Source organism: Schistocerca americana, chromosome X (genome assembly GCF_021461395.2).
Source record: "Schistocerca americana isolate TAMUIC-IGC-003095 chromosome X, iqSchAmer2.1, whole genome shotgun sequence".
Lineage (NCBI taxonomy): Eukaryota > Metazoa > Arthropoda > Insecta > Orthoptera > Acrididae > Schistocerca > Schistocerca americana.
Genome location: NC_060130.1, coordinates 480,166,128 through 480,190,966, shown reverse-complemented (window position 1 = coordinate 480,190,966; position 24,839 = coordinate 480,166,128). Strand labels below are relative to the sequence as shown.

Here is a 24,839-nt window from a genome sequence, read left to right as displayed (position 1 = left end):
TGTAGTATGCAGTAGTTACGCAGAGATGAATTCACTTACACAGGGTAGACTAGTATGGAGAGCAGCATCAAGCAAGTCTTGACTGAAGATCGCAACTACAACAGATCAATTTTTCTTGACAAGTTAGAACATGCAGCTTTTACAAGTCTATTTCAGGTGTTACGGCATTCCTGTAGTGTGGTAAAGTGTTTACTTCACATAAATATGCAATTTATTTTGGCAATCATAAAAGATATATTCACTCTTTGTAACAAAGAAAACCTCCCAATAGTGTCAAGCATTGAGGTACACATATTATGATTTCGACAGCAATGCCTAGCAAACATATGTCCTATTCATTTTGGTAGTTGAGTCCCATCAAAAGTTCTATCTTGCTACATTGAGGAGCATTCTGCTGGGCAGTTGGTGATTTCTACAGGGTGAAGTTTGTGTAACTGGGTGGTATTAAGTGTTAAACACAACAGGACTCAGCCTCAGTTGATGCCAAGATTTTCTGTCACTTCAGACTGTTCACTTATACAATTCATCAATGCTGGTGGAAAGGGTGATTAGATGCACAGCAGTTTGGTGTACATGAACTTGTGCCCTGTTAACAAGAACAACAGGCTTCAGTGGGCTAAGACACACCAACATCGGACAGTGGGGAATTGGGAAAGAGTCTTAGTCACTGATGAATCCAAGTTCAAAATATTTGGAAGTATACGCCGTCAATTTGTATGCCATTTACCCCATGAACGCTTGAATCCTCAGTGCGTAATTCCAACTGTAAAGCATGGAGGGGTTTCAGTGATGGCATGGGGATCCTTTGGAGGGAATAAAGTTGGAGATTTGGTGAAAATAGATGGAAAAATGAACCAAAAAAATTATCATGCCATTCTCCAGCGACATGCTAAGACATCTGGTTTGCGTCTGACTGGTATAGGGCTTGTCTTGCAGCAAGACAATGACTCGAAACATACATCTCGCTTGTGTCAGAACTATGTGAAGTCTCTAGAGATTTGTAAAATATTGAAAAACATGGAATGGTTGCCCCAATCCCGATTGTAACCCAGTCGAGCTGCTATGGGTTGAATTAGACAGGAAGATCCAAAAATGAGAAATCATGAGTGGGTCACAATTGTGGGAGGTCCTGCAGCAAGAACGGAGATTAATTCCAACTGAAACCTTGGCAAAACTGACGCAGCGGATGCTGAGAGTGTGCAAAGCAGTGATGAAAGCAATGGATGACTATTTTGAGAAATCGAAAATTTAATTGTTGGATCTTCCTGTGTATTATTTGAGCTTAATAAACATTTGGAAAACAACAAAATGCATTTTTATACTGTATTTCCTTTACATTATCTGTAATTACTAGGTGTTTCCAAATTTATGGAGGACAGTGTAGTTGTGTCGTCTTTCAGGAAATTATTGCGTTCCATATGTTTTAATATTTATCAACAAACTCCACTTGAATATTCTGGGTGCTTAAATGTTTAGCATCAGCTAATATTGTCCACCTGTACTAATACATGGAGAAACCTAGTAAGTGATGAGTCTTTGAGCCAGCCTGTGCTTATATTCTGAGGGAGGTATGAGAACTTACCCAGTAGTTTCAGATACATCGACAAGCAGTACAATACGAAAAGATCCACCAGGCAGTTTGAATGTAGATAAAGCAGGCAGTACTGGCTCATCAAGTTGCCTCCATTCTTCCTGCATTGTTTTCTACAAAAAGAGGTGGGAAATAAAATCAGTGCTAAATCCAGACCCTCAATAATTAAAATAGTTTTACAGTCACAGCTCCTATCATTCAGAGATATCCTGAAGTACAATGATTTACGTAACACAGTGAGTCATGGACATCTGTCACAGTTTAACATATTATATGAGTTCAGACTACATATATGGGGTCACAACCCGTGTGAAGTTGGCCAACAGTCTGGTTTTTGACATCTCAGATTTTGATGACTTTTTGTGCGTTGTTAGTAATTGTATTTTTCATGAAAATTACCAAATTAAATTTTTTTGGACCTTTCATTCTTCAGTTACTAATTTTTAAAGTTTTCAAAATAGTATGATTTTTGTCACATTTTGAAACTTTAAAACTTTTTGATGCAGAGACCTACAATTTGTGCCATTTTATTCAGATTATTATAAGCTTTAAAAATGTCTGTTACTTGTCCATCTTCATAAATATGCTGAATTTTCTCAACCAAAGCTTTGTTAATATTCTTAAAAATTTTATTTTGGGAAAAAGATTGTGACCTGATCATATATTATTTGTAAATGTGTGTGCCCAATTTCAAAATATTAAAATAAAATTTATTTTTTGATATGTACAGTATCCACTGCATAGTCTGTAGGATTTATTACCGAGTTGTAATGGAAATCTTAAATGTCAAAGACCAAATAAAGCTGTCAAATCATCATAATATTTTTGTTTATTTAGTGACAATCAATGTGTTGCATTGAATTACACATTTGAATTCAGATTTGGTTTTCCAAGCCAACTGCGAGAATCATTACTGTACATCGTAACAATACATGCTAAATAAAGACTATGAATGATTTCCTTAGTACTGTAACCTCAATTTTAAATATACATTGATGTTAATTAATATTGTTAATTAAACATTGGTGCAGTTGATGCTATTTGACAATGGGTTATTTGAGTGCCTTGCAATGAGGAACTTTCTAATCATCTGCAACAAGAAAAGTTTCATGTTGACCAAATTACAGTCTTACTATGCAACAAGAAAAGTTTCATGTTGACCAAATTACAGTCTTATTAGAGTCTAAGGTAATATACTACAGTCTTCCTTTAATTGGCATCCCTAGTCCTCTCAAGCAATATTTAAAATTATTATTCCATTTATTCCATGCTTAGCTTTATTCTTTGATCTATAAAATACCTTTTAAATGTCAAGCAGTCAAACCAACAGGACAGCATTTATGAGCCAAAACAAATAGAAAACACAAATTTAAAGACACTGACATTTCAATATGTAGGGCATAGTTTTCTATTGCAGGTAAATGTATTTATAACACTTTTTATTATCTTCTTTACATTTCTATTCATGGAGGTAATACAGTATGTGATCAAAAGTATACGGACACCAGGCTGAAAATGACTTACAAGTTCATGGTGCCCTCCATTGGTAAAGCTGGAATTCAGTATGGTGTTGGCCCACCCTTAGCCTTGATGACAACTTCCACTCCCGCAGGCATACGTTCAATCAGGTGCTGGAAGGTTTCTTTGTTCTGTAGTATTCAGGTCAGGACTCTGTGCAGGCCAGTCCATTACAGGGATGTTATTGTCATGTAACCACTCCACCACAGGTCGTGCATTATGAACAGGTGCTCGATCGTGTTGAAAGATGTAATTGCCATCCCTGAATTGCTCTTCAACAGTGGGAAGCAAAAAGGTGCTTAAAACATCACTGTAGGCCTGTGCTGTGATAGTGCCACTCAAAAAACAAGGGTTGCAAGCCCCCTCCATGAAAAACAAGACCACACCATAACACTACCGCCTCAGAATTTTACTGTTGGCACTACACATGCTGGCAGACGATGTTCACCAGGCATTCGCCATACCCACACCCTGGCATCGCCACATTGTGTACCATGATTCGTCACTCCACACAACATTTTTCCACTGTTCAATCGGTCAATGTTTATGCTCCTTACACCGAGTGAGGCATCTTTTGGCATTTACCGGCATGATGTGTGGCTTATGAGAAGCCACTTGACCATCAAATTCAAGTTTTCTAATCTCCTGCCTAACTGTCATAGTACTTGCAGTGGGTCTTGATGCAGTTTAGAATTCCTGTGTGATGGTCTGGATAGACATCTGCCGATTACACATTACGACCCTCTTCAATTGTCGGCAGTCTCTGTCAGTCAACAGACAAGGTCAGCCTGCATGCTTTTTTGCTGTACGTGTCCCTTCTTGTTTCAACTTCACTAACACATCAGAAACAGTGGACCTAGGGCCATTTAGGAGTGCGTAAATCTCGTGTATAGACGTATGACACAAGTGACACCCAATCACCAGACCATGTTCAAAGTTCGTGAGATCCGCAGAACGCCCCATTCTGCTCTCTCACGAATTATAACAGGGTGTATATGTGGACAAGGAAAAGAAATTCCTGGATATTTCCCGGATTTCCCAGTTAAAAATACACTTTGTCCCGGATGAAAATACACTTTTTCCGTGTTAAGTAACAGTATACTTTTCCTCGGAGCTGTAAAACTTATCAATCCTTTCAATGCTTGTTGTTTTATACACCGGCGTAGAATTTCCTGGCATTTTAGAAAATGAAACTCGGGAAAAAACACGTGTAGGAAAGATTTTTGATGTGCAGCAACATGTACACTGCATATTTTCGTATTACAAAAGTATAAATTCGAATTCCACCAAACACCGCACGTTACTTTCCGAAGGATTGAAATCGAGATTGCGATGTGATTTTGTAAGCCAGTCGTAGCTTATGTCAAGCGATCTCGCCAGTCGATGTCAGCGGATATTCAGAGCTTCGGACACGTGATGTAGTCAGCCAATAGCAACATCACTGTTAAGTAGCGCGAACACACAAATAGGAAAAGGTATGGTTTAAATTAATGTACATAGTGTTGCTACAAGAAAAGGAAAGCTTTCACGTATAATATTGGCCTCTGAGATTAATAAGCTGCAAGAAAAGCTAAGCTTTCACACATAATGTTTATCTTTTTTGCACACACAAATGTGCCAGTGAAATTCTTAACAATGACATAAATGTCTGATCTTCTGGGCTCAAAAATATTCTAAATGGTCATCCTCAAAGATTTGAATTTTGAATGAGAGTCAAACGCTCTGTGATTTAAGAAATTCATCGGACATTCGCGTGCAGAGTTCATCTTGTGTGAAAGGAAATTTAATTTTCTTGAAAGTAACGCTTTTCAAATAACCATTCGGAATATTTTTCCGCGACCTTGTAGAAACAGATTCATTTCAGCAGTTGCGCTAGATGACAGGCATCGCCGCGCTTGTGCAGCTACGATGACGCATTAAGCCTGTACGTTCGTATGTGTAAAACATTAAAAGATCTTACATTATGTCATAAAAGAAACAAAACATTAGAGGATACTCCAAGAGCATGGGAATTTTGTGGACCATACTAAAATGCACCATTCAGCTTAAAGTGCACATTCATATGTCCAGATTCAGATGTAAATTTTCTTGGAGTACCAGTACCGCATTATCTCATGTTTGGTCCTTTATTATGGCATAATGCTATACATGCTAGAAGATGAAAACATGAACTTGAAATGTAGCGAACAGTTGACACTAGCCAATGGTGTGGAATTAAACACTTTGTTTCAAATAAATTGACTGTCTCAGCAGAATAGATTAATAAAAGTCAAATTTCTATAACAAACCAACAAAAATAACTTCATTGCTCTGCAAGGCAATTAATGCTTGACGTGTCAGGAAGGTGGAAACAAAATAAAATCTGAAACTAATAACATATTTTAGCCTTCCATAATTATGTGAATTTATTTTAATTCACTTGATAGCGCCTAGCCACAGAAATCCGTTTTGCTTTCATTTGACGTGAGAGCTATAAACGAAGAGGAAACAGCAAAATCACTAAATGTAAACACGGCTCATGTGGAGACTATCACCTCCCCACTACAACTGAGACTGCTCTGCGCATCAGGTCCGGATCTACGATATTTCTGAACCGGGGCAGTATTAGATAGTGGCGCTCCCCTCCCTCGAACATTTGAGGTAGGATGCCAAAAATTTTAAAAATAGACTTTTCAAAAATATCTTCATTTTGTAGCGCACATCTTTCTGAAGAGTCTGATACATAAAACATACATGTTCGAGGGAACGTAAGACATGTTATTTGGTCTTAAAGTGTGCCGAAGTGCAGTGCCAAGCATCTTCACACAGCATTCTTCTATCGCACGTCTCTGTATTTCGCTCTGTGAAATTCAAACGTGTAGTATTTTGTAATTCAAACCGTCAAACTATATTCAGGCCAGTGGAAATTAAAATGTCCTGTGGTGCCTCTCCTACCCCCAGTTGGCCGGTTTGACATCCTGCCCCTCTTAAAAAAAATCTCGCAAATAATAGTGGTTGGGATTATATGTAACTGGGAGAACAAGAAATCTTCAGAAAATTTGCAGTCTTTACTGCCTATTAGCTAATAACTTGCTGTTTCGAGTGACATAAAATTAAATATAGGATACATAAAATGAGTAAAGACAAGAGATAAGCAAGACAGTACACATTTCATCAATCCTTAAGTCCTAGCATTTTTTTCTCTCTAACCTTGCCACGGCTTTATATGGTGTACTTTCCTTTCTGGGAAAGAATCTATTACCTCATCAAAGTTCGTCAATCGTTTTCCTACATGAAAAATCAAAATATTGTTGTCTGCTGTTAATACAAATAGTACCCAAGACTGGTGTGGTTTCTCGATCTGATTACGTGTATTTTGTCACTGTGTGCTAGATAAAACGAAACAGGCCTGCCTAATATTGCAGCAATTGTTACACACACACACCAAATAAACGAGACTGTTTTGCCACAAATGGTCATTTTTATAACACGACAGAATATAAATCACGAAGTACCAATATCAAATGCCTATTAGGCCTACTACAAGCAAAATGTTTTATGTTAGGAAATAGTTTCACATTTCATTCATACTCTCTAGCTTCTGAAGCATGAGATTGAAAAGTAGTAGTACGAAATTTATATAAATTTGGAATCGTCATATTCTTCCGTAATCTGTGAGAGTCTCAGTTTCTTCTCCTTCCTCGTTCTAACAAACAATCTTGTCATCACTAATTCTGTAACTATTCCTGACAGTGTCAAAATTTATTCTGTGGTTAACTTCACTAACCCTGCCACAATCACCGGTTTAGTTATCCTGCATTTGTTCTCCGATTAGGCGTTATTACGTGTTCATACAATGTGTTTTCTACGTTACTCCCAGAATAGAACTTTAGCAGCTGCTAGCCAGCGACTGTATAACTGGCCCTTAGTAGTGCAGTGGTCTGGCCAAAAATGTTTTGTCAAAATTTCATTTTCTTGGATACACGGAGAAGACAATACGTAATTTTAGTTGCCGGTTATTCCTGTTAGTCATTTATTTCCACTCTGGTAGTCTGAATCTATGGAATTCGTAAGTAATTATAACAACGCTGATCATTTGCAAACCCAGTCAACCACATAAACAGCGATTGTCATTCACCCCTTCAAATTTTCGCTCAGCTTACATAGCCCCGTCCCCTTTTGTCTATAGGAAAGTTTATTTCTAGATGCAACCAATGCTGGGCACTTTATGAAACAAGGTCTTTTTCCTCAATAATATGAATTTGGCGCCTCCCCTCCCCTCCCTGAAACTGCCTCCGGGGGCAGATACCCTGGTTTGCCCCCACCTGTTGAATCTGTAGCTTAGGTGCACCAGCAAAATTTTTCCGGATAGCATCTGGCTGCTTGCTGCACTCCCTTGTACAGCTAACTGCCACACTTCTGTAGCCAGAAGCGGGAGAAGGTACTACTCATACGCGACTCAACTGCACATGTGCATAAGCTCACTCGCAACCGCTCAAACGAATCTATTGTAAACAGTTGTGACGTCACGCTCATCGGAGGCGATTTGTTGTTATGAAACATTGCATAGTCTTCCTAAAGGCTTCGACACATTTTGCTGTTGGCAGACACTTGTATGAGCACTGTGTTTTGTTCTTGTATATGGTGCATTTCCTTTGCAACTTCACTTTTATTTTCATTTTTCTCTCTAGCTCGTGTTTTATTGCTGCAGTATTATTCTGCATTAGCGAGATACAGTAATATTCTTTGTTAGAGTATTGGTTCTTACTAGCCTAAGTTACAAAAATGCAACTAAAAACTAAAACAATGAAAAATTCCCGGAATTCTAAAAAATTCCTGGGTATTTCCCGGTTTTCTCCCGGATGAAAAAATTCTCGGGTTTTTCCCGGATCTCCCGGTTGTCCCAGGTCGTATACACCCTGTATAATGACTAATGAGGTCACTGATATGGAGTATCTGGCAGTAGGTGGCAGCACAATGCACCCAATACGAAAAACGTATGCTTTTGGGGGTGTCCGGATACATTTGATTACATAGTGTATGCATTGTCCAGTCACATTATTATGAACACCTGTGAAAAGCCTGGAATGACCAGCTTTTGCAGCACAGATTGCTGTGAGATGTATAGGAGGAGTCAGTTAGGTTCTGGAATGTACCATCAGGGATGTTGAGCAATGTTGACTGTAGTGCAGTGATTAGCTGTGCCACATTTCTCAGCTGAGGATTCATGGCACAAACAGCTCGATTCAGGTGGTCCCACAGATCCCTGATTGGATTTTAATCCACAGAGTTTGGTGGCCAGATGAGTATGATACACTCATCCTGATGCTCTTTGTACCACGCATATACACTGCAAGCAGTGTGACACACTATATTGTCCCTCTGGTATATGCCATCATGCCTGGGAAAAACAAACTGTATGTAGGAGTGGAGATGGTCCCCAAGGATAGGTGCATACTTGTGTTGATCCACTGTACCTTCCAAAATGATGACATCACCCAGGTAACGCTATGAAAATATTCCCCGGACCATAACGTGCCCGTTTATGGCCTGGACCCTTCTGACAGTTGTTGCAGGGTGTTTGCTTTCACACTTTTCACACCATAGATGTCAATGGCTGTCTGTCAGATGGAGCATAAAACATGATTCATCTGAAAAGATCATCCGTACCCACTCAGTGGATGTCCAGTTGTGGTGTTGGTGTGCAAATTTCTGCCTTCATCGCTAACGAACAGCAGTCAGCATGGGTGCATGAATCAGATGTCTGCGATGGAGGCCTATATGCAGCAGTACTTGCTGAATGGTCATTGAGGAGACACTGTTGATAGCCCCTCGGTTCATCTGGATGTCAGCTGCTCAACAGATACACATCTATTCACCCATACACATCTCTGCAGCCATCGTTTCCTCTGTCGTCTATGTCCTGTGGTGGAGCACAATTGCCTCAGTGCCAGTTTTGGATAGCACCACATTGCCATGCAAATGCCCTAGAAGGCTGAAACTACTTGTGAAGAAACAAAATTAATACTGCAAAAGTGGAAAATTCCACCTTATTTTACAACATTTTACTTCACTAACTTTGCTCGGTACTTGTCATATTTCAAATGCGCCTTTCGAGATTTTATTTGGCACTTACATATTTTAAATCTTGATACAGGCACATTTTTGTCGCTTTGTCACCTAAGCTCCAGTGCTTAAAGTAGCAACCATGCCAATAAGAGTGAATATTTTGTTTTATTATATATTGCTGATATATATTGTTCTTTTGTTCTGTAAGCATAAACTACACCCAAATTACACATTATAAGATATGAAAAAGAAATAATGATCATTACATTATTCATGTTAATTGTTATTGGGGGTAGTTTGCTACAGTTTAAAAAAAAAATCAAAAGCCAAAACATACTTGATTAACACTATGCCGTCCGGCGACACCACAGTGGTGTTGTGTGCGAAACAGTGGTCAATGACCCACGACACCACAGTGTTTACTGTCCGCACGTCTTGTACAAATTTCTTCACTTGGTGTTGGCAGTGCTAATTTGGATTACTTGGCTTGTTGCCGGCCATTCTTGACATAATTGGGAGATTATAAATTGTTAAGTTTTACTAATCTCATTGTTAGTGCTCTTACGTTCTCAACCCTGTTCCCCTACTTTCATGAAATTTCGAAGATATACATACGTAAATAAATACAAAATTTGTTTGTTTCATATATTTGTTTATTTGCATTGTCTTTGGTACTTGGTATCTCCCTTTCATATGATATGCAGTAAAACAGTCTCCAAGATGTAATCCAACTCCACAAGACTTGCACATTAAGATTGTTGTCCTTTTTTGTTTTTGGAACATACATGGCAGTTTCTCTCTTTTCGTTTACTCATTTCAGAAATAAGTATTAGTTTGTGTTGCTTTATGTGCCCGGAAAATCTGTCAACCGGATCATGATGAGATGTACGTGATGTAGTGGCAACCTCCAAGTTTTGCTCACAAGGGAACCTCCCCATCGCACCCCCCTCAGATTTAGCTATAAGTTGGTACAGTGGATAGGCCTTGAAAAACTGAACACAGATCAATCGAGCAAACAGGAAGAAGTTGTGTGGAACTATGGAAAAAACAAGCAAAATATACAAACTGAGTAGCCCATGCGCAAGATAAGCAACATCAAGGATAATGCGAACTCAGGAGCGCCGTGGTCCCGTGGTTAGCGTGTGCAACTGTAGAGCGAGAGGTCCTTGGTTCAAGTCTTCCCTCGAGTGGAAAGTTTCCTTTTTTTATTTTTGCAAAGTTATGATATGTCCGTTCGTTCTTTGACGCCTCTGTTCACTGTAAAAGTTTAGTGTTTATGTTTTGCGACCGCACCGCAAAACCGTGCGATTAGTAGACGAAAGGACCTGCCTGTCCAACGGGAACCGAAAACATTTGATCGCAAGGTCATAGGTCAACCGATTCCTCCACAGGAAAACAGGTCTTATATATTCTATACGACACTGGTGACGGCACGTGTGTTACATGACAGGAATATGTTGTCGACCCACCTAACTTGTACACTTGGTGAATGGGTAAAAAGATTCTTCTACCTTGCCCAATTTAGGTTTTGTCTAGTGGATGTGATAATCACTCCCAAAAAAGTGATGAAAACATAAGAGTTTGTCACGTAAACTGCAAAAAATGAATGCAACAGTTTCACAGTAGCACAGTTTTCCCTGTGCTCTGTCAAAACATATGTTTTTAACGTTTTCAAATTTTTCGGATTAGGTGTAGCGTCACAATACTACGGCGCAGTTACCTCACATCGGACGGACGGACAGATAATAATTGTCTGAAAATAAAAAAATTAAACTTTTCACTCGAAGGTGGTCTTGAACCAAGGACCTCTCGTTCGGCAGCTGCTCACGCTAACCACGGGACCACGACGCTCCTGAGCTCAGATGTCCTTTATATTGCCTATCATGCACATGGACTACTCAGTTTGTATATTTTGCTTATTTTTTTCATAGTTCCACACAACTTCTTCCTGTTTTCTCAATTGATCTGTGTTCAGTTTTTCAAGGCCTATCCACTGTGCCAACTTATAACTAAATCTGAGGGGGGTGCGATGGGGAGGTTCCCTTGTCAGAAGCAGGTACATGGTCTTTTATCCACGAATCAGACACTTTCAAGAAAAAAAAATTTGAAATCAGAGAGTCTTGTGTTCTGTATTGGAATTCTGACATGTATGGCATGCACTAAATAATGCGCAATTAAAGATGTACATGCAAACCGTTTTTGACCATTTTATAGTTTTTCTGTATATAGGGTAATAACTTAAATATTGGTCTGCCCGATCCACTCCTTTCATGCATTTGTTGTAGTCTAATACACTTTCAGGTTTTTTTTATTGTATAACTGGTTTATCTACATTCTCTTTGAGTGTCAGTCAAAGTGGCATTATGTACTGTACAGATCATTCGTATTGTTTTAGTTTTCGAAGCTCTCCATACCTGTGTGAGTACTTCACCTTTCCGCTGATGATAAGCTTCAAACACAATGACTTTTGCGTACTTTAATTTTTCTGGAAATCCTCCATTTTGCCGTTTTGTTCCACAAACTCTAATTTTCTTTTCAAGAAACTTCTCTGCAAGTTCTACACTGTTATAATAATTATCTACATAGAGGAGATGCCATTTTCCATAAGGTGTCAATAGTTCGATCACTGTTTTTGCTAAAGGCTGCCCAGTGGTGGGATATGTCTTGCATGAGGAAATGTATCCCGTACTCAAATCACACAGCATCCGAATGAGTATGCCAATTTCGTAATTTTCGACAGATTGTAAACTTTAAAATTTAACCGTCCACGCCACGGTATCATTCATTCATTCATCAGTTGAGATGTTTTAACTTAGATGAACAGTTTCTTTAAACTTCTTGGAAAAATAATCAATTACGAATTGCACTTTGAAAAGCCAGTCGGTATTATCTGGTTTATTGTTGTTGTCAGAAAAATGTAAAAATGATAATTTTTGTCTGAATTGGTTGCGGGACATCATTTTGCGAAATATCGGTGTGCCTATCAATGGATTCGTTGATCGATAATCTTTGATCCTTGCTTTTTTTGCAACTCCCATAAGCATAGCATGCCCAAACCCTTTTCTAAGTTTGGGTCCCATAACATCGACAAATTTGGCATTTCTTTTAGTCAGTTTCCTTCTATTACAATTTTGGCTGTAGTACTTGTTGATTTCATTGCTAATATATTCAAAGAGATCGTTCCCAATATACAATTCTATGATATCTTTGATGCTCTGTGCATCTTTGGGAAATATGTTTGGACCTGGAGATCCTTCAAATTTTTTATTGGTCCTCAGTAAATCAAAGTCTGGCCACTGTGCACTGTCTTCTTCATCCGATTCATCCAAATCAGTTGGTAACTATAGCATTTGCTGAATTCTTCTTGGATGTATTTCACTATCTTCTGACGATTCTGCTTCACTTTCACTCTTCGATATCCAATGTCTTCTTCCCAATCGGCCACGTCATCCGGAACATCAGACAAGACGTCCGTGCAGTCATCATAAATAATCGCATCGTCTCTTTCGTCTGCCATGTTGAAAGGGCACAAGTACTTATAAAAACAAAACACTTGTTGATGTGTGTAACTTATTGCTACCTAAACAAAACAGCAACACAATGCAAAAGATACTAAAGTACTGTTGCTGGCCACTGCACGATACTATGCTCATTACACCACTGTGGTGCAAATGGCCACTGAGCGATACTATGTACATGACACCACTGTGGTGTCGCTGGCCATTGACCGCTGACCGCTATTTCGCCTACGACACCACTGTGTTGTTGCCGGATGGCATAGTGTTAATAATAAATAATTTCACTTTAACCTAAGTTTTACAAACCAAGTAGCAAACCATGCATAGTAGTGTTACTATTGGCAATACACATGGCAGTAAAATAAAATTTATTTCTACATGTTTCCATTAGAATATAATCATGAAATCTGTCTGGCACACACATTAACGAATAATGTACGACTGATATACATTTCTGTTCAATACAAAAAATTCTGATTTTCAAATTTCAAGAATTTTAAAAAATGTTTTGTTTGGAAAAATTTCATGTTTTTATGAATACGGTCCAATAGTATCCATTTTTGAAGCTTATAAAAAACTGAGTAAAACTGTATAGATTTCATGTCTGTAATGCAAACAGTTTTTGAGATATGGCCATTTCACTGTTTCAGATGTGACAAAGCTTGTATAATTTTGAAAACTTCAAAAATTAATAACTCAAAAACAAAATGTCTACAAGATCTTGAATTTTGTACTTTACCTTATTAGGATAGGTAGAATAAAATGATAAAAATTTATGAAATTCTAAATCATCAATGTTCAGACTGATTTTGTTATTGGTTCACTTCACGTGGGATGATTCATTTCACGTTGAATAGCCCTATGTGAATACAAATCACAAATAGATACTTAATGTTAATAATAATGGAACTACATATAAAACTATACAGAAAAGTAAATTAGAGAGAGATGAATCAGTTAATTTTAGACAATGTACAACAAATGAACAAACAGGCAAATACAATAGATGGAAACATGTCCAACATCTTACCACTCCTAAGCATCGAAAACAACTACCATGAATGACAGCAACATATTGAACACACACATGAAATTTACTTATTTTATACTCACAAATATTCATTCATGGTAAAGGTGAACTGAAAACTACATGGCAGATAATACATTGTAATGAATAAGAGAGGTTTTACTCCTCAACTAGTTTCTCCTCATTTGGACAATAATTCGTATTATGTGGTATATGGAATATCAGTTTCATAAATGCAGTTCCACATTTTTTCTTGATAGTGGCTCGATAACACCATCACCATATATAATGGTTCTGAAGCAGAGAGCATTACAGTTTGCCATTTGCATGAATTTCATGCAATATTGCCTTTTGATTAACAGTAAAAAGTAACAATTCTTCTGAATAATGGCCCAGTCAGCATCATAATATCAAGTTTTTTCTGTGGAATATTTTGGTGAAACATAGTTGCCTTTTGTTCGTTTTCTGAAGAAACCTTAAAATTAGTTTCACGTCTAGCTAGTATCAGTTTTATGGATCAGTGCAGCACTGGTTGAACTTGTTTAAAGCAAATGAATATACAGTCGTGTCACTTGTGCAGTACACAGCAGACATCCTACTGCTTGTCTATACGGTATGTTCTCTCTTCTTTCAGTATGATTTTCATCAAATTTTTCCTTCACTTCAATGGGGTTCTAACAAGTTTGGATTCTGACATTAAAAATTGATCGAATACTTCACTGACATGCTTCCTTTTGTAAGCTCAGTCACAACTGGCCCACAATTTATGATCAAGTACATATAAAGATATTGCTTCATTCTGCCAATATTTCTCATGTAACATTTTCCTTGTAGCTTTTCTTTGACCTCCAGTTCATTTTCCTTATAGCTAGGAAATATTAATATACTGTGTACCACATTGTGTGGAATAACATCATTAATTTGCCAAGAGAACTACATATACCAAGAAGCAATTCTTGAGCCTTCCAGGTCTTATTTCAAGCATCATATTATCCAATTTCAAATTCCAGTGTTGGCTAGCCTACTTCATAAGATAAAGATACTTATATAACAAATATATCTGAGCACCTGCTTCTACATGTCAGGTTGTAACACACAAACCTCAGTATCAATGTCCACCAGCAGGTACACACTTACTGCATGCATCTGATCCTTGATGAGCTTGTCTTTGTAGTGGGAGCAAATAAACAAGAAACCAAAGTGAAACTTCCTGGCAGATTAAAACTGTGTGCCCGACCGAGACTCGAACTCGGGACCTTTGCCTTTCGCGGGCAAGCGCTCTACCATCTGGGCTACCGAAGCACGACTCACGCCCGGTACTCACAGCTTTACTTCTCCCAGTATCTCGTCTCCTACCTTCCAAACTTTACAGAAGCTCTCCTGCGAACCTTGCAGAACTAGCACTCCTTTCTTTCAGGAGGTCCCGAGTTCGAGTCTCGGTCGGGCAAACAGTGTTAATCGGCCAGGAAGTTTCATATCAGCACACACTCTGCTGCAGAGTGAAAATCTCATTCAAGAGAGAGAGAGGGGGGGGGACGGAGAGAGAGAGGGGGGGGGGGGGAAGGAGAGAGAGGGGGGGGAAGGAGAGAGAGAGAGGGGGGGGGAAGGAGAGAGAGAGGGGGGGGGAAGGAGAGAGAGAGAGGGGGGGGAAGGAGAGAGAGAGGGGGGGGAAGGAGAGAGAGAGAGGGGGGGAAGGAGAGAGAGAGAGGGGGGGGAAGGAGAGAGAGAGAGGGGGGGGAAGGAGAGAGAGAGAGGGGGGGGAAGGAGAGAGAGAGAGGGGGGGAAGGAGAGAGAGAGGGGGGGGAAGGAGAGAGAGAGGGGGGGGAAGGAGAGAGAGAGGGGGGGGGAAGGAGAGAGAGAGGGGGGGAAGGAGAGAGAGAGAGAGGGTGGAAGGAGAGAGAGAGAGGGGGGGGAAGGAGAGAGAGAGAGGGGGGAAGGAGAGAGAGAGGGGGGGGAAGGAGAGAGAGAGGGGGGGGGAAGGAGAGGGAGAGGGGAAGGAGAGGGGGGGGGAAGGAGAGGGAGAGGGGAAGGAGAGGGAGAGGGGAAGGAGAGAGAGAGAGGAAGGAGAGAGAGGGGGGAAGGGGGTGAGGGGATGGGGCTAAGGGGGTAAGGGAAAGAGGGTGAGGGGAACAGGGGTAAGGGAAAGGGGGTGAGGGGAACAGGGGTAAGGGAAAGGGGGTGAGGGGAACAGGGGTACGGGGAAGTGGGGGTGAGGGGAGGAGGAACAGAGAGGGGTTGGGGGAGAGAGAGAGAGAGAGAGAGAGAGAGAGAGAGAGAGAGAGAGAGAGAGAGAGAGAGGGGTTGGGGGAGAGAGAGAGAGAGAGAGTGGTGTGGGGCGTGGGAGAGGGGGTGGGAGAGGGGGTGGGGAAGTGATCATACTCCTTTTTTCTTCTATACTGAACAGCCCCTATTCATTGGCTTTTTCATACTGACATGTGTCAACTTTCTATCACCTTATATACTTATATGTATATGGTGTCTGTTCTTTCGGACATGCCCAAAAGAACACACACCCTAGGTGCTAAATATGCTCATCTTACATCCACTTCATCTGGGTCACTAGAATAACATGCTTAAAATGCTTGTCTCTCAAATGTTGACAATAAATCTTCTCTCTCAGGTCTCCACTCTGTGGCCCACACATCACCATTCGTGAAACTTTGTGGGACCCTTATCAAATTAGCCACACAAGGTAAATATGCAATCCATCACCACTGAAACACCATGAGCCCTGACAAAATATTGGCACTGCCACAACAGGAACTGACAACAGCATTCAAATCCACATTTAAGATATTTTCAGATTTTCCCCTCAGGAATGGTATCACATGGCAGCACCATCCCATGCCTAATTTAATGGCAAAGCTAAAAGGATGGTGCGCCTATTCACACCACAGATGAAAAAGGTCATGAGACAAACCTCAACCACAGTGGGGTTAACGATATTTCTCAGCACTAACTGAATGACAAGTCAATGCATTTGGGAGAACGACGGTTCAATCCCGCGTCCGGCCATCTTGATTTAGGTTTTCCGTGATTTCCCTATATCGCTCCAAGCAAATGCCAGGATGGTTCCTTTGAAAGGGCACCACTGACTTCCTTCCCTGTCCTTCCCTAATCCGATGAGACCGATGACCTCGCTGTCTGGTCTCCTTCCCTAAAAACAACCCAACCCAACAAGACAATTGTCGCAATCTGCAGAGAAATGTCAAAGTAGTTTCATCCCATTCATTCATGCTTTGTACACCACTGCCCTTGTCTTTACTTGATTCATCTTCAAAATGAGAATATACAGGGAGGTCAGGAACACACTGAAATGCTTGTTAGGGTGCTGCAGAGTAGACTGTGCTGAGAAATAACTGTTAAGAAGAATATTCGATACACTGCGCCGTTTTCAAATCGTTTAGCACTAAAGTTATCCAATACGCTTGTTATGTGGTTGCACGTGCTACAATGCAGTAGTGCACAGACATCTATGGGTCCGTGATTTACCACTTGTTAAAATTCTCATTGCCACTTAAGATGTGTCCTTTTCAGATGTGATAAATTTAATCTACATGAGCAGAAGCTATGCTATTTGGTTTGAGGAAACCAAATGAAGCTCACATTTGACAGCACTCTCCTGGCTGGCTGCTCGAATCTGTATGCCCAACAACCTCATTGACTAACTTCCATACACTATCATTTCCATATGTCTTCAATAGTTGAACTTTCACAATCTTGACATCAGGATGGTAGCCACTGTGGATCTAGTCTATATTTACTGAGGGGAAAATTGATGGTCTTCATAATTTTCATTGAGGTAGTTGAAAATTTGCTGCATAGCACCATCAATTTCAGTAGCACAGGGATACCTTTTTCTCCTCCTTTTTTTCCCTTTTCGTCGCTGAGCAGGACCTTCATGCATTTGACACAGTACTGGGCAAATAGTGCAACCAAGTCAGGAATTGGTCCAATCTCACATATTACTGAGCATCCTGATTCATTATTTTGTCTCTCAGCAAGGTCCATAATAGTCTCTCATAAATCCACTATAAGCACACAATCCACTAGGTTCCATTGACTGGCTGGCAGGTTGTTTTGCTGAGCCAGAGATTATGCCATAAAAGCTAAACCACACAAAAAAGTTGGTTTTGAAACCAAAATCTGATTGAGCAGATAGACTTTCTTTACAGTAGCAACTAGCTACAATGCTATTAGCATCTATAGCGATCGATTTTTCCATTAGTGTACGTTTTTTGACATGGTTCATGAACCCAGTTCACAGTTTTGCCCTTCCAGAAGGCAGCTATCCAATTCTTCCTCTTCTTACTTGCTACAAGATAATTATTCACGACCACTTTGGGCCTAAGTGATGACACTTTTCTCCCATCATCCAGTACATTAGCACATAAAACACACTTCTCTCTTGCATTCATTATGTAAAACCATTTTATACATTTAAACTGAATTTACTAGCCACAAATACGATCTAAGCAACCATCCACGGGTGAACTTGTAAACAACTGCCAGTGTGGGAAACTGATACAACAAAGGACCCCCCTGTCTCTATCAGCACAGGGTGGTCAGTATCATCCACCACGGCAAGTATCAGCTACCAACCACTTCAACAACATCGTGACACTACTGGACGATGAAATTCAGCAAGGGATGTACAACAAAGTATGGTAAGGGCATGGGGGGGGGGGGGGGGGGGGGGTTAGGACCTGAGATGGCCCATCTGCTCAGCTTTGAAATCGTACTAACTTCAACATGCACTACACACCATATGGTTGGTCTGATGAAAAAAATCAAAGAGAACTATCTTGTGGGAAATTTTATGCTCTTTATTTTCATAAATAGTAAACTTTGTCAAAAATTGTGTCATTTCTGAGCTGTAAATGAAAAACCCAAAAAAATCCCTTTTTTCGTGGGATGAAATTTTGGTGAAACTTTGGATTGATCACCCCAGAAAGCATATAGAAAGGTTGCAAAAAAAAATAATCTAGAATACAATGTGCTATTTTGCCTTTCTGAGCACTGTCTGACTGGACTAATACCCATTTTGTCCATCCTACTTGATAATGATTCCAGACTAATGGACGATACTCGCTAATTGGCTGAAACAGAGATTTCATAAGCAACTTTCTTTGTGTGTCAATGACACCTTTCTAGGATGCTACTAATACATCTCAGTCTTTTATCTGTGTTCCACATGGCTAGATTTATGTGATTGTTACACATTATATCACTCTGAAGAGATACTCTTGGATACTTAAAATGTAACATCTACATTACATGTTGTTAAAATCAACCAATAATATGAAAGTTACTGCTTTGCAGCACCAGGAACCCAGTGAAATTTTGTTCCTAACAATAGCTATACAGAGTATTCTCTAAATTCTGAGCTCAAATGTGGAACTGAACACGAGAATACAATTTTTTTGTGTGTTAATCATTTTACAGAACTGGTGCAAGAACGACAGTAACCTTCATCTCACAAATAGTGTGATACCACTTTTGAAGCTTGATAATTTCTTTAGCTGATTCAGAAACAATTAAGTAATTACAAAAATACAAATAGGAATAACAGAGAAGAGATTTTACCAAACTAATAAATTGTCCTTTCTTGCAAAGCCTCACTTTTTCCTTCTTGCAAACAATGTCTTAAGTACAATATTTGACCATGCACTCCACAGAAGTTCTCAAGCGAGGTAAATTAGTTACAATATTATCACACTGCTCATTTAACAATCTCAGAGACATATAACACCATGCACATAAAATCTAATTTGAAAAAGAACCTAACCTCTTGAGTGAAATATTTACTGTTCAAATGGAATTTCCTAATAATCGCAATAAACTTGCTAATATTGCAACATCACTTTCAATGAATGCAGTACATAAGCACTGCACATTCTCACAAGTTCAGAGTATACAGCTTTGTAAATGATAATTAATTATAAGAAGTTAAAGAATGTTGTGAAAATGCACTGCTCATTCAACAGATGTTAGAAATTATTATGAAGTATAGTTCAGTTGGGAAATTAATCAGAGAATTCAAAAAAATTGAAGCATTCATGTAAATCAAGCATAAAAATTATTTTAAAAGTTATACAGACTCATATCAACACTTTTTTATTTAGATGAACAAAAACTACCAAAACACACTATACTAAACTTCTCTTATCAAATCTCTAGCATTGTCATATCTTTTCTGTGGTGTCACCGCCAGACACCACACTTGCTAGGTGGTAGCCTTTAAATAGGCTGCGGTCCATTAGTATACTTCAGACCCGCGTGTTGCCACTATCAGTGATTGCAGACCGAGCGCCGCCACACGGCAGGTCTAGAGAGACTTCGTAGCACTTGCCCCAGTTGTACAGCCGACTTTGCTAGCGATGGTTCACTGCCTACTTATGTTCTCATTTGCCAAGACGATAGTTTAGCATAGCCTTCAGCTACGTCATTTGCTACGACCTAGCAAGGCGCCAGTATCAGTTACTACTGATATTGTGAATCATGTACTGTCAAGACCGACGTTCATCATTAATGGATTAAAGGTAAGTATTCCACCAGCTACGTCCGTTTTTCTAAATTCGAATTTCCTTGTCCTGTTCCAGACCTCATGCCAGCCTGCATGAGCTAAAACGCGTTCATTTCGGTCTCCTCTAGTAACACGGTGTTGGCTCTCCTGCCAACCACAACATTGGCGACGAGGCAAAACTATTCTACCTTGATTTACTTGTGTAATGGCTTCGCCACAATCTCCAGATGTACTGTCCGAATTTTATCGCTTACAGAATCAGCAGATACAGGCATTACTGGATGCCCTTGGACAGCTCGTCCAGGGTCAACGTGCAATGCAAAACAATGCAGCTGCGGCAGCGGCCGCTCCACCGCTAACGCAGCCACATCATGCTGTTGCACCAACTTTTCGACCTTTTGATGCTGCACTGGAAAGCTGGACGGAGTGGTCACGCCAATTTGGATTCCATCTCGCCGCCTACAAAATTCAAGGTAACGAGCGGCAGCTTTATCTCTTACCATAGCTCGGCATACAAACGTACCGTGTGATAGTCAAATTATTTCCCCGACACGACGTAGCAACTCTGTCCTACAAAGAAATTTTGTCTGCATTAGATGCATATTTCAAAGAATCTGTCAATGTAGTTGCAAAAAGGTATACCTTCTTTCGTACAAAACGTACAGCAGGTCAGACCAATCGGGAGTGGGTTGCAACCTTGCAAGGCCTTACTAGGGATTGTGCTTTTGAGTGTCAATGTGGACTCCCTTATTCAGATACTATGGTACGTGATGCAATTGCACAGAACGTTTCTGATGTTCGTATAAGGGAACAGATTTTGAAACTAGTCAATCCCTCCCTTCAACAAGTGATGGACATATTGGATCGGCAGGACACACTTGACTTTGTTCAGGAATCATTTGAAACTTCACCAGCCGTGTGTCAGGTTAACCGGCCCGCCGGGCGTGCTGCACGGAGCAGTAAACAGCCCTCGCGCCCGGCCGCGCCGCTGCCGCCAGGCTCTCAGCCACGTCTGCCGCGCCGGCAAGCAAATGCAGTGCTCCAATCCTGCCCGCGGTGCGCTACTAGACATTCGCGTGAGAATTGCCCGTCACGCCAAGCTATTTGCTTTTATTGTAATAAAAAAGGACATGTTCAGAGTGTTTGCCAGAAAAAGCTCAAATCGGAAGCTGAAAACCATTCCAGGTCCTTTGCTTCGTGCCGGAATCGGAATCGAATCAAGGATACTCAGGCTCGCGAAACTTCGCCCATGGAAATTCATGTAGTTCATTCCACTCCGCCCAGGGCCACTCTCTCTAACAGTGACTATGTTCGTCCCACAAATAGTGTGCGTCGACATCGCCGGAACTCCCGTCAAGTCACAAGTGATTTTGTACCAGTGTCAGTTCACGTTGCACGAGACAGTCGCTCTTGTCGTCAGCAGGACAATAAACTTTTTGTGGACTTGGACATTAACGGCAAAGTGATACCATTCCAGCTCGATACCGGAGCTGCAGTTTCACTGATCAATCAAGACACGTACAAACAGCTGGGCACACATCCGTTGCGTGCCGCAAATGTTAAGTTAACTAGTTATTCAGGTCAAGATATCCCTGTGTTAGGACAGTGCAGCCTTCTTGCAACATACAAAGGACAAACAAAACTTGTGTCACTTTACGTCCTTTGTTCTTCTTCTGCAGTGAACTTGTTTGATTTCGATTTATTTCAGTTCTTTAACTTGTCTATAGTAAATCAGGTCCTATCAGTGAACAAGACTGTGCCTTCCAACAGTGTTTCTCGTCTATGTGAAGAATTTGCAGACATTTTTGCACCGGGCCTTGGTTGCGCTAAGAACTATAAAGCACATTTGGAACTGAAAGTAAACGCGTAACCGAAATTTTTCAGAGCGCGCAATGTTCCCCACGCATTGCATGATGAGGCTGCAAAAACATTACACGATTTGGAATCACAAGGCGTAATTGTACGTGTGCAGGCTTCTCTCTGGGCATAGCCCTTAGTAATTTTGCCAAAACCTTCGGGAAAATTGAGACTTCGTGTGGACTTCAAGGCAACAGTGAATCCACAACTAGTGATTGCAACTTTTCCTTTACCCCGCCTGGAAGATCTTTTTGATAAACTGTGCCCGGGTAAATATTTTTTGAAGTTGGACCTCGCAGATGCGTACTTGCAAATACTGGTGGACGAAGAATCCCAGCGCGTTTTGGTGGTTAACACGCATCTTGGGTTGTATCAATTCAAACGACTGCCATTCGGGTGTGGATCCGCCCCTGCATTGTTTCAGCAATATCTACAAACTGTTTGTGCGTCGGTCCCTACTGCAGCAAATTATCTGGACGATATTGTGATCTCCGGAAAGACGGAAGAAGAACATTTGGCCAATCTCAGAACATTATTTCAGGTCTTGCGACAAAATGGTCTTCAATTACGGAAGGACAAATGTGTCTTTTTTGCTCGTGACTTGCCATACCTGGGCCATATACCCAATGCCCAAGGCATACATCCCAGTCCCACGCACCTCTGTGCCATACAAGACTTGCCTTCGCCGCAGACTTTGAAGCAGCTACAGAGTGTGCTGGGAAGAATAAATTATTATAACAGATACGTGCCACATGCCTCTTTCATTTCAGCTCCGCTTCATCGCTTACACCGTAAAGGTGTTCCGTTCGTCTGGACGACGGAATGCGAACGAGCCTTTCGCCAGTTGAAATCGGCGTTGCTTTCCAATACTTGCCTTACGCCATTCGATCCCCGGAAGTCCCTTTTGTTGATGGTGGATGCATCGGATTTCAGGATCGGTGCTGTGCTTGCGCACAAAGATGGATCGCATGATCGCCCTATTGCCTTTGAGTCCAAATTGCTCTCGTCTGCGCAAAGAAATTATTCACAGATCGAGAAAGAAGCATTGGCTCTCATATTTGGTGTTACAAAGTTACATGATTTCTTGTATGGTCATCACTTTACCATCATCACAGACCACAAACCTTTGACATCGCTTTTTCATCCGAACAAGCCTGTACCTCCACGTACATCGCAGAAATTCATTCGCTGGTCTATTTTCCTCTCGCAGTACCGCTACAATATCTTGTATTGGTCCACTGCTAAGCACGGAAACGCCAATGCGTTGTCCCGTTTGCCTGTTGCTGAGGATAGAGCATTCGATTCCTCCGAACTTGCTTGCATGTTCATTGATTCGGAAACCGATGACATGGTCGAATCGTTTCCATTTGATTTTCGTCGTGTAGCTACAGCCACAGCTGCCGACCCTGTCCTTGCTACCGTTCTGCGTTTTGTTGCTACGCAATGGCCCTTGTCAAAGTCACGGATCGGGGATCCGTTGGTTCGCCGATTTTTTGCTCACCAGGAGAGACTTTTTGTACGACGTGGTGTTTTGCTGTTGCGTTCTGATAATGATCAGTCCAGGGTCGTGGTACCACGTTCGTTACAGTCCTCTGTCTTACAGCTTCTCCAGCAAGGACATTGGGGTATAGTGAGAACGAAACAACTTGCTCGTCAGCACTGTACTTGGTTGGGAATCGATGCCGCGATTTCGAATATGTGCTCTTCTTGCATGTTGTGTGCCGAACAACAATCAGCACCACCACGGAAATTCTTTGCATGGCCAAAACCCACTTCCCCTTCGCAACGCTTACACATCGATTTTGCTGGTCCATTCTGGAATGCTCGATGGTTGGTTGTGGTAGATTCATTCAGTAATTTTCCTTTTGTTGTCCGGATGCCTGCCACGACGTCATCTGCCACCATCCAAGCGTTAACTGCTATCTTTTGTATTGAAGGTCTTCCACAGACTATTGTTTCCGACAATGGCCCACAATTCATGTCCGCAGAATTTCAGTCATTCTGCAAGGCCAATGGTATTCAACATCTGACATCCGCGCCGTTTTCGCCTCAGTCAAACGGTGCCGCTGAACGATTGGTCAGGACTTTCAAGTCACAGATATTGAAGTTAAAAAAGTCGCACTCTCAGGAGGACGCGTTATTGCTCTATTTGTCCTCGTATCGCTCTCGGCCCCGAGATGGTCGCTCGCCAGCTGAGTTGCTCCACGGTCGCCCTCATAAAATCTTGATGTCTTTGCTACATACGCCGCATCAGGTTCCTGTGCAGCGGCAGACACCTGCTTTTGCCCCAGGCGACATTGTCTACTACCGCCACTACCGAGGTTCACGGCGTTGGCTCGAAGGGCACATTCTTCGCTGCCTCGGACGCGCTATGTATCTGGTTTTGGGGGCCTCTGGTGAGGGGCGCCGGCATCTCAACCAGCTGCGCCTCTGTCGTCACACGGGATCTGGCGCTCGCCAACTGCTTTCAGCGACGGTGGCGTCCGGTCAGCGCCCTGAGGACCCATCTACTGGCTCGCCTCAGCCCCAGGTGTTACCAACACTGCCTTCCATTTTGCTCCATGGTGATGCGCTGCCGCCGCTGCCTGTTCTCCCGCTGGCGACGCCCGCAGTGGACGCGTCACTGCAACCGCCGGGCGCCTCCCTAGGTCACGCACCGCTGATCGCTTCTTGTGACCAGTTACCCTCCGACATGGAACTCTTGCCCGCTCCGGACCATACGTCGTCTTCGCCCGTTGGGTGCCCCGGCCTGAT

The 24,839-nt window shown here is 41.4% G+C and overlaps 1 protein-coding gene across 5 annotated transcripts in view; it reads right to left on the bottom strand.

Annotated features, from left to right (window-relative positions):
- LOC124555281 (crossover junction endonuclease MUS81) overlaps positions 1-24,839 on the bottom strand; it is a 203,026-nt gene that overhangs the window by 83,936 nt on the left and 94,251 nt on the right. For all 5 annotated transcript variants that reach the window (XR_006968530.1, XM_047129153.1, XM_047129156.1 and 2 more), the window contains exon 7: positions 1,583-1,704. Coding sequence is in view for 4 of the 5 variants with exons in the window: in XM_047129153.1 (XP_046985109.1) it covers positions 1,583-1,704 (122 nt within the window). In the remaining variant the exon portion in view is untranslated. The remainder of the gene's footprint in view (positions 1-1,582; positions 1,705-24,839) is intronic.